At 40.4% G+C, this 10,564-nt stretch overlaps 1 protein-coding gene across 3 annotated transcripts in view; it reads left to right on the plus strand.

The window, feature by feature from the left end:
• The window catches only part of plpp2a (phospholipid phosphatase 2a), a 37,092-nt gene that overhangs the window by 20,739 nt on the left and 5,789 nt on the right, over positions 1-10,564 (plus strand). For 2 of the 3 annotated variants that reach the window (XM_072669239.1, XM_072669240.1), the window contains exons 2-5: positions 6,681-6,832; positions 7,248-7,510; positions 8,819-8,876; positions 10,178-10,354. In XM_072669239.1, coding sequence (XP_072525340.1) covers positions 6,681-6,832; positions 7,248-7,510; positions 8,819-8,876; positions 10,178-10,354 — 650 coding nt within the window. The remainder of the gene's footprint in view (positions 1-6,680; positions 6,833-7,247; positions 7,511-8,818; positions 8,877-10,177; positions 10,355-10,564) is intronic. The other variant, XM_072669241.1, reaches the window with a different exon arrangement.

The raw sequence follows: 10,564 nt of genomic DNA on the forward strand, positions 1-10,564 counted from the left end.
CTGCTCATTCATTGTATCTTCTGAAATCAGGTTTGTCCTGCTTTTGTTGGAACAACTGTCTCTACTGTCCAGGGAAGGCTTTCTTTTGGAGCATTGCTGTGAGGGTTTGATTGCATTCAGCAACAAGAGTGAGGTCAGGATGATCACTATCCTATCTCATCCCCAACTCCCCAACTCACCCCAAAAGTATTGGATGGAGCACCAACCATCATTCCAAAGAACACAGTTCCACTGCTCCACAGATCAATGCTGGGGGTCTTTATACCCGTTTAGACATGGTGCCAACAGGTTCATGTTTATCTATTCTAGACGATTGTATTCTATTGGCACCACTTCTCTACAGGGTCTGCATTTGCACATCTGTTTCAGCAAAAGTAGCTAAATGGATTTATTAGAGGGGGTGTCCACAAACATTTAGACATATGTTGTTCATCAGTCTTAAAATCAATAAGCTGTTTCGGTTGCTGAACCTTGACATGGTAGAGGTTCTAACAAGGTTGGTGAAATGAATTATGGCTGTTTTTGTACATTTAACCACACAAATATTTATATTGAAAAATAACAGTTTAAAGAACAGTAAGGACTATGGTCCCTTTAACACGGCTGCAATAACTGCATACTCCTTAGTCCTAAGCTTTAACCTCAGTCTCAGTAATAACACTATTTGCTTTAAGAACATGGCATTCATCTCAATGAGTGCTGTCCATTTATTAAGGAGATCACATCATCTGGAATGTTTTCCATGAAAATGGCATTAACTCGCACGTCCTTAGACAGCTCTTGAGACCTGTCATCTGAGCATTCGAGCAGCGTGCTGCAGTTCATGTCCTCAGTTTGTGTTCATTTGATCTGCAGTGCTGACCTTACCATGAACCACGTTTCAAAGGGCTGCCCCCTCAGCGGAGCATCAGCGGAAATCTCCCACTCCCTGCAAGTCAAAGCAGAATCTGCTGTTTGACTGTGTTTGATTTTTTTCTAGCTTTTTTTGTGGACAATATCTGCCAAAACTGGCAGTTAGCGTTTTTTCTCCAAGCATGTTGAACTGTCACATATGTTACTTACTTATGTTCACTGGTAGAATCATATAAGGGGGAGTTCTAGCTACGGGGTGGGAATTGGATACGACTAAAATTGTGGTACAAAATGGGGTAACAATTATATTAGCTTGTTAAAAATTGCTTTTGACGTCAAGCATCATGAACATAATTTCTCAGTAACTGTAACATTTCCTCATTGCTGTGGTCTTGTAAAGACAGTAATAATATGGTCATTTCTGCATTTCTGTGGTTTTCACACCCCACAACCTGAACATGAGAACTTGTGCTGGTCTTCGATCAGAACCTGACCTACGTTTCTTGAAGAGTGGGCTACAGTTGGACAGTTTCAGTGGTTGAAACTGATCTCTAGTCCCATGACCCATAGCTTTATTTAGATCAACAAAGGAGTGATGACCTATTACTTGATTTGATAGAAAGCTAATAGAAGTCAGGGCTGGAGATATACTGTTCCCTTCAGGGCAAGCAGGGTGATATGAGCAACTTTGACAAGGACCATGTTGTGATTGCTAGATGACTGGCTCAGAGCATCTTCAGAGCATCAGCTGGGTCTTATGGGGTTCTTCTGGTATGCAGTTGTCAGTATCTACCCACTTACTGATTTAATCCATGGAGACCAAACCTCACAACTTACAGGACTTAAAGGATCTTCTGCTAACGTCTTGGTGCCAGATACCACAAGACGCCTTTAGAGGTCTTGTGGAGTCCATGCCTCAAATGTTCAGATCTGCTGTGGTGGCACAAGGGGGGCCTGCTCAGTATTAGGCAGTTATGACTGATCTGTGTAAAGGTATACACACCAGGAAAACAATATAAAGGAAATGGCGTTGGAAATCAGTGAGTGTGGTTTTAATCAACTGAAAAAGGCCTTCACTAGAGCTTACTTCAGTCGAATGCTATCCGAGTGAGTCACGCACTGTGGCCGTGCTTTCCCATCTTGAGATTGTTGTGAACATGGATGCAGGATTCTTGCTCCAGTTTAATCGGTTCCTGAAAGCAATCTTCAAACGTGTTCCAGACATTAGAGAGGCAGGTTTGTTGTCATGCAGTTGGCCAGAACGTGAAAAGTGTTCTCTGTCAGAATGAGCGTTATGAACTTGGGAAACTTCATCCTGCTTTGCAATCCACAAATCAACCCCAGGCCTTTCTGTTAAGTGAACAAAGGGTTGAAGGGAGATCTAACCTAGATCCTAAAGGGTCACGTTAAAATGACCATTGCAAAACCTTTCAGACCTTCTAAAGCAGTATTTAATTAACATTCAGTAAGGTCCTGTTAGAGAGAGTTTTCTCAAGCCAAGGTCCGGCATAATGATTCAGAGCCATGTCCTGTGTACTGAAGGAGCCTAGTAGTTATATCAGCATTGTATGTAGTCAAATGCCAAATCGAATTACAGGTACATTTACAGTTTAGGTTATTTTAACAGTATTTATTGCCAGTTTTCTGTACAAATTTATAAACACAAACTTTCAAAACATTCTTTTTTTCCCTCATTTCATTCAAGTAAAATGGAAAAACAAAACAATCAGTTTGAAAAAAATGTGCATCTTGCTTAATAACTGTTCTCAAAATAAAAGCCTGCGTTTGCTGCTTTTATTAAATGCCATAGTCTCTGAACATATGAGACTAGTTTAGATCTGCCCGTGGGAAGAGTAAACATTTACGAGTCCATCCTTGGTAAGAGAGGAAAAAAGAAAAAAAAAAAGCTACATTTTCACTCCACGTTTTTTTTAGAGGCTAATGTTCCTCTGACACACTTTCTTCGTTTGGTCCCTGACACTCACTCGGGTCACACATCAGAATGCACAGATCTGATTGGCTGAGTAGTGTTGTGCATGATGGTCTGTGAGTTTCCTGGGCTGCTGAACCTGTACCGTAAAAACTAGAAAAGTTACATGAGTTAAAATACTGTTAAAGGTCCAGGTCTAGAGACTACAGCGTCGGGAGTTTGAGACCTGGACTGTGGTCCACCTAGTAGTGACCTCTGTTCTAAGACAGTAACCGAAATGGTGCATGGCTGTTTCTAAAGATGCTTTTTCAGAACCCAGGTTAAGTCTTTTCTAAGCATTTTCATGACCTGATGTATGTGCACACTGTGCAGTAGTGATTTAGTGTTGTAGTCTGGTCTTGAGCCCGAATTTAAGATGTCTTTGGACTTGTCTAAAGATCGTAGTATTTCTACTCGGACTTGCTATCGATCTTGCCATCTTTAGTTATATGGTCTCTGTTTTCAATTTTCACCAACTACCATCTGTTGTGTCTGATCTGATGACCGGTTGGATGCATTCAGAGCGATTTGCTGTCTACGGTTTTGCAGTGGAGGCTACTAATAATAAAGTCTGACACATTTGTAGTGATGTAGACTTCCTAGATTTAGCCTTGGCTTGGTCAACTTTTTTCAAGCCCAAGACAGATCCAAGGTTGGGCTTGACTGTAGCCCTGCTATCCAGATGGCAAAGCAGGATCATGCTAGCTTATTTTTTTTTTTAAACAATGGATGCTTTTCCTGTGAAGCACCGTCAACCTTTCAATGCTTTGTCATTGGGATACATTGCATGTCAACCCTGTTATCACATGTTTGAACTTCAGTTTTCCTGGAACCGGAGTTAGAATAAAATGAGAGATCGTGGTGAGGGGGGGGGGCTGTTTTGGAGAGAAAAAGCTGTTTTTGGTTGCTAGATTTGTGGATGCAGTTTCAATATATTGCAGACGGATTGGCTATTTTTAATCCTACAGAATGTTGTTATTTCCAGTATTTCCACCAGGGCCGAACTATAGTATAGAAAATACTGTTGCAACTGTGCCACATAAAATGCCTACAAGCAAAAGAATGACTTCCATTAATGTTACCATTGGGTCTCGATTCATTGTAACATCAACCCTATCAGGATGTTGGTCAGGACGTTCATATCAAGATGTACCAAAGCTGGTACATTTTGTCCTAGTGCTAATATTACTGCACTTCACCTCTCTGAACTACGAGGTCATTGGGTATCAAAAATACAAATATTGCTACATACTTCCCATGAGCAAGCTAACATTCCTGCTCTCAGCCTGTAATCTACTACTGCTGAAATCACCCAGTTGCCTTATTTGACAAAGTTTGCTGGTTTCCAGGCTGTAACTTGGGACTGAGGTTGCCAGTTCTTTGATGCCGACATAGGGCGTCCCCCATTAGCTGAATCTCGACTATTGTACAACACCAGCAGTTCTGGCAGTGTGAAAGTTTGCACATGAATCTGTTCTAGGGCAGCTGATCTTTATAGGATAAGGTTAAGATGTTAAGATGTTAATTTGATGTTTTCGTTTCCTCTTCAAATTCTGCAAATCAAACTCTGAGTGCTAATTGGAGCAAAAACTGGTGCATTAGCATATCTGATGTACAGGTGACAAGCTTTATTCCATTCAACACTTGTGACTTTATGGTTTTAACAATCAACAGAACACAAACTGTATGGGCAAAAGTATTGGGACACCTGCTCATTTATTGTTTCTACTGAAATCAAAGAGAAGTGTTAGAGTTTATGCTGCTTCTGTTGGAGTCTCTACTGTCCTTTCTACTAGATTTTGGAGCATTGCTGTGAGGATTTGATTGCATTTAGCAACAAGAGCATTAGTGATGTCAGGATGTTTGATGATCACCACCCCACCTCATCCCAAAATTATTTGATGGAGCACCATTTATTCCAGAGATCACCGTTCCCCTGCTCCACAGCTCAGTGCCCTGTTAGCCCACGTCTGGCCTTAGGCATGGTGTCAATAGGTTTATGTTTATCTTGCCCAGAGAGTCTTATTTTATTGGCAGTACTTCTCTACAGGTACTAGACAAGCTGTGTGTGTGTATTTGCACATCTGTGTAAGCAATGGGTGCAACTTAAAGTAGATAAATACATTTTATTAAAAGGGTGTCCACAAACATTTAAACATATGGTGTTTAATTTACCAAAATTAGTTTTAAATGCAACTTGGTGAATAATTCTGTCATCTGTCATTGTAGTAAATAATATATAATATTGCTCAGCCCAGTTCTATAACCTTGTTGCACTGGTAATGAGTTACTTAATTTGGGCCCTGTAAGAATTATTATTATTAATATTATTTGATTTGTTGATGTTTATTTAGTTTCCTATTCACACTTTTTGTTCACTCCAGAAAGTATGTGTTCGTTTTAGTGTGCACAAAGGGAGTGCCTAATCATTTGAGACCACTGCTTTCATTAAGTCCTACAGTTCACTTCATCTGGCTCTGGGGAGCTTTTCCATGTTTGCGGGTCAAAAGTAAAGAAAAGCGATACGTCGCTAAGCTCTTGAACTCTTAAAACATGCTCATAGCTTTGGGGATATTTAATACACAGCTGGATGAAGCAGATGTTCTTTGGTTATTTCTTTGGCCAAGGTTATTTGCTGAGCTGTGTTCATCTAAAGTGGCATATTTTAGTTTTTTTTTGGGTCACAGAACATGAGGCCTGCACAATACTATATTTAAGTGTTATCATGACTTCAGCCCTCACAATAATGATTCTGTAGAAGTGTGTAATATCCAGATGTTTTATCATGCATCATAGATTTGAGTTTGAGTATTGAGATGAATTAAGGTCTTCACATGATTCAACACAAAATAATCATACTCAGTGCTCAGTATATTAGAAGGTACAGTGTGGACTGTATATTGTGTAGTGTAACTGTTCAATGAAGTATAATTGGGAAAAAGAATATTTTGTCCATATTGTTAAACTCTAAACTGAAGATCTATTGAGAATTGTTCGGGAATTGTTTGCTTTAACAGATCTTGCGGAGTCCCCCAGGGTTCTACTGTAGGGCCTATGAAGCTGATGTTAATTAGGATAGTACTGTAGAAATGAGAGTGAAGAACTGAAGTGTTATGGGTTAACTACTGCCTTAATTCTCCCTATAAACCATTGGTGGGCAATTCTGGTCCTGGGGGGCATTCCTACACAGTTTTTTGCTCACCTGATTCAACTCACCTGTTTATTGCCAGGTTTCATAGGTCTGTTAGAGCAGGGAATTAGCAAACTGTGCTGGAATCTGGCCCCTATTGCCCACTCCTGCTCTAAACATACACTCCAGTAGATCCAGTAGAGAGTTTTGTTGATGCTGGACTACAGTTTAGTACCTTCTGTACCTTCACTTTAAAGCTCTTCCAGGTATTTTTCTAGGTTTCTAGGTTTTATTAATATTTATGTACCAACAGCTCAAATAATATCGGATATTAACATTGGCCCATAATTTCCAAATCAGTGTAACTCTTTGAATTCATTTTTCAGTATTGTGAAAGCCAAAAATATCACAATGTGATTTTTTTTTTTTTTTTTTAATAAAATGATTGGAATTGGCGGTCAGTCGGTTAGGTTCACTCGTATAGATGTCATGTTATTTAAACAGTGCAAACTGACAGTCTTTACATTGGGACTGACAGGACGCACTTGAAATGTATGAGTGTGTTTCATGTAGGTTAGTCCACAAAGTCTGAGCTTCAGCTTAAAAATAAATATTAATACTAAGTCAGTGTTTGTGCTGTGGTAGTTGATCCACTTTCTTCGTGTGTATTCTAACAAGCTGTGTGTGTGTGTGTGTGTGTGTGTGTGTGTGTTTTCTTCTGTCACTCAGCTGCGATGCCATGCATGATCCTGACGTTCATGTTCCAGCCTTACAAGCGAGGCGTGTACTGTAACGACGAGAGCATTCGTTACCCCTACAAAACAGACACCATCTCTCATGGCATGATGGCCACTGTCACCATCTCCTGCTCCATCATCATCGTGAGTGTCCAGCAACTCGGGTCACGCACACACACCACCATGATCAGATTTCTTTTTTCAAAACGGGCCAAATCTGTCTCTGTACTCTGTATGTGAGTATGTGTATGTGCCATCTTGCACTATTTGCATATTACTTTTTCATTCATCGTCAGCTCATCGTCAGTTTAGTCCTCAGTTTAGTATGTTTACTAAAAGCATAAATTACCTGTCTTTTAGCTGAGTGTGTTCTGTTTAGATTTCAGGTTCAGCTGCACCTGCGTACATACACCTGACCCTGTGTGTTTAAATAGCGCTGTTTCACCATGTTTACCATTCAGTCGAGATCAGGCTAATTTTACTTGGCTAACCAAGTGAAGGAATTTCTGTTACACTTTCCTTTAAACATCTTTAATCTTTTTTTACTTCTCGTCTCCAGATTACCTCAGGAGAAGCCTATCTGGTCTACACCAAGCGTCTCTACTCCAACTCTGGCTTTAATCACTACGCTGCAGCGCTCTATAAAGTGGTGGGGACATTTCTGTTCGGTGGCTGTGTAAGCCAGTCACTGACGGACATGGCTAAATTCACCATTGGACGCCCACGGCCCAACTTCATGGCGGTCTGTGCTCCGACTGAGTGCAACGGCTACATGCTGGAGATAAACTGCACAGGAAACATTCGCAACGTGAACGAATCCAGGTACTGCACTGGGAGACAGGAAGGCTAGGGCCTAAGGTCACGCCACAACTGACCTCTTTTCCTGTGTTTGTGTCTTTGTGGTGTCAGCTGTTGTTTTCACTTCCTGTTTCTTTTCACTTGTGCACCCGTAGGATTTGACCTTTCTCATAAGGGGCTCTTTTGTTCACACTGTGAAGGTTTCAGGAACCCCTTTTTTTTGCTTACACCATAAATACACACTGGAGTTGAACATTTTTACAGCCTTCTATATTTACTCATGTGCTGTTTAATCTTAAACAAGCATCTGTCCAGAACTGAACAAAGGCCCCAACTTGTACTCATAAAGAACTTGAGGCGGGGTGATTATTGCTTTGAACATATTATAGGCACGGGACAGATGTTTACATATTTCATATTTCAAACTGATATTTGATGATCTATTTATCAAACTGTAGAAGAAGAGAATGTCTAGCAATGCTAAATGAGCTGCTGTGCTAAATAATCTGCACTTTATTCTTTTTACTGCATGTGTAAACCAGCAGAAGTAAATGCTTTATTTCTATAATGCTAATCCAGGTAGATCCCAGTTACATTTAAGAAATGGCTTTACTACTATAACTTTTCTCAAGTATGGAGGAGCTGAAGGAGGACTTGCAATGACAAAGATACCTCCGGTCATTTAAGTCTATGGTAAATTGAACCTCAGATGTTGTCCTCAAATCCAGAAGACGAGCTAAAGGGGCGTAGCATTTCTGGCAACTTTAGGCAGGTCGTAGTGTGTAGCATAGCCCATAGCCTGCATACCTGTTATGAGCATGTAGCTGCACACTAAAAGTTCACTATTACTAAAAGTGTGGCAGCAGTGTGTAAGACTAGTAGCCACTCCCATTTGAGTCATTTTTGCCCAGATTTCTTATCCCAAGCTGATCAGTCATAATAAAGCTTTATTTAAACATTAACCTCTGAAAAGAAAGCTTCTAGCTCCTATGTGTCATTTGCTCTCGCCATGGTCAGAAGCCAATCAGCTTGGGCTAAGTATAGCATGGCATGTTGCTCTCCGTACCATGAGGGGTTCGAGACAAAACCCCTAAAACTTACAAGCACTAATTGTGATGTACTTTTTCACAGTAATATGATGTTCTGTTCCTCCCACCTAACAGAACATAAATGCAAAAGACTTAGATTTAGATTTAGATTTAGAACTCCAGCTTAAACCACATGGTCAGTAGGCCTGTTTCTGCAGTTAAACAGGTGTGTGTTAATGTTACACCCGTATCAGGTATGAAACGTATTGATTATACAGTGTTTCTCTTCATGTCTCTGCTTCAGGCTGTCCTTCTACTCGGGCCACTCTTCTTTTGGGATGTACTGCATGCTGTTTTTGGCGGTGAGTTGTCACTAGTCTCTGAAAGCACCTCACTTTACACTGATGGTGTTGAGCAGTGCTGGGTGGTATTGATGATGATGATGATGATGATAAAAAGAAATTCTGGACCCACTTTGTTTTGAGTGGAATGTTTTTGTCAGATTTTCTTCACTTACAATTTCATAGTAAGGGATTAGTGTTGTAAATGTAAACCAAACAGATTTCTAGAAAGGAAATGCTATATATATTTTCTCTCTCTTCAATGAAAAACACGTATCTCCAAAATGGTAACTTCACAGTAGAAGGCTAAAATGATTGGAATTTGAATGGAAGTCAATGTAAAATAAGAGTTTATTTCAAGTTATTTAAAGCATTTCTATTGGTCTATTCATCCAGAATTATTTACACAGTGTACAGATCAGCTACAGGGTGACAAAGCTGAAAAAAATGTAGATACATGTTTTTCGTTGGACATCAGCAAAATACACACAAGCTGAATTAAAGTTTTAATGGAAGTGAGTTTAACTTTGGTCAAAAGTAGTTTTGGGGTGCAGCACACACATCTTTTCTCTCTGTCTCACACACACACACAAACACACACTCTTTAGTAGATTTGGAGCGTTGTTATTGATCCATTTAACATGAAATGAAAAAAAAAAAAAAAAAACGGCTGGGTGTTGTCGTCAAATCAAAACCAAAACTGTGTATACAGCATAGTGCTCAGCACTGTCATTACATCAGGGCACTCTCACAGAGTGCCATACAATCAGTGAAAGTGGTGCATGAATAACACTGGCATTGTCTAGATAACGATTTCGGCTTGAGAGAATTTCGGGTTGCTTCTTGTATCTGTGTCCAGACATGTTGATCGTTGTAATGCTGTCATTTCTTCACACCCACGGCAGCCAGAGGATGCTACTGACTTCAGTAATGAAGGTGTTTGAGAATGCAGGAAGCATAGTGAGCACTCCACAGAGATTTTCTGGGCGTGGCCCCCTTTTTTCCAAAGGAAGTAAAAGATTTCAATGCCGAGTCATATTCTGGTGTTTTTCCTCTTGCCTGAGTTGGCAAATGGCTTCAAACCACTGTTATTTTGAGTTTGCCCTGGAGAGCTGCTCAGCTTAGATTGATTCCTTGGGAAAGTGTATTGTGTTTGGAGTTTTTATGTTTTTTTCGCTGATAACCAGGCCTGGGTTTAACAGCTAAAACAGTTACGTCAGCTCTGGACAACGTCTACGTTAGCAGTTTAGGTTCAAAGGTTAAAAGATATCTGTGTTTATGTTGTGCAATACCTTATCCTCTCTTTCCTTCTCTCTCTTTAGCTATACGTACAGGCACGCATGGCATTCAAATGGGCACGCCTCCTCCGACCCACAATTCAGTTCTTCCTGGTCGCTTTTGCAATTTATGTGGGCTACACACGAGTGTCTGACTACAAACACCACTGGAGTGACGTGCTTGTGGGCCTCCTGCAGGGAGCGCTCATCGCCATCCTTAACGTGAGTGTTTTGTGCTGGTCACATTTGTTGTTTGGCCTGTTATAGGCTGGGAGTTAAATGGGACAGAGAAGGTGGGGGAGCCCTGATTAATTTAAATGGCATGCAGTTATAGGATGCTGTTAGCAGTGATGCCATAGACTGCTTAGGACGTCTAGTGACTGTAGTTTGTAAGTGGATACACAGTTTATTAAAGAAAATATTATTTTCATT

Source organism: Salminus brasiliensis, chromosome 23 (genome assembly GCF_030463535.1).
Source record: "Salminus brasiliensis chromosome 23, fSalBra1.hap2, whole genome shotgun sequence".
NCBI lineage: Eukaryota > Metazoa > Chordata > Actinopteri > Characiformes > Bryconidae > Salminus > Salminus brasiliensis.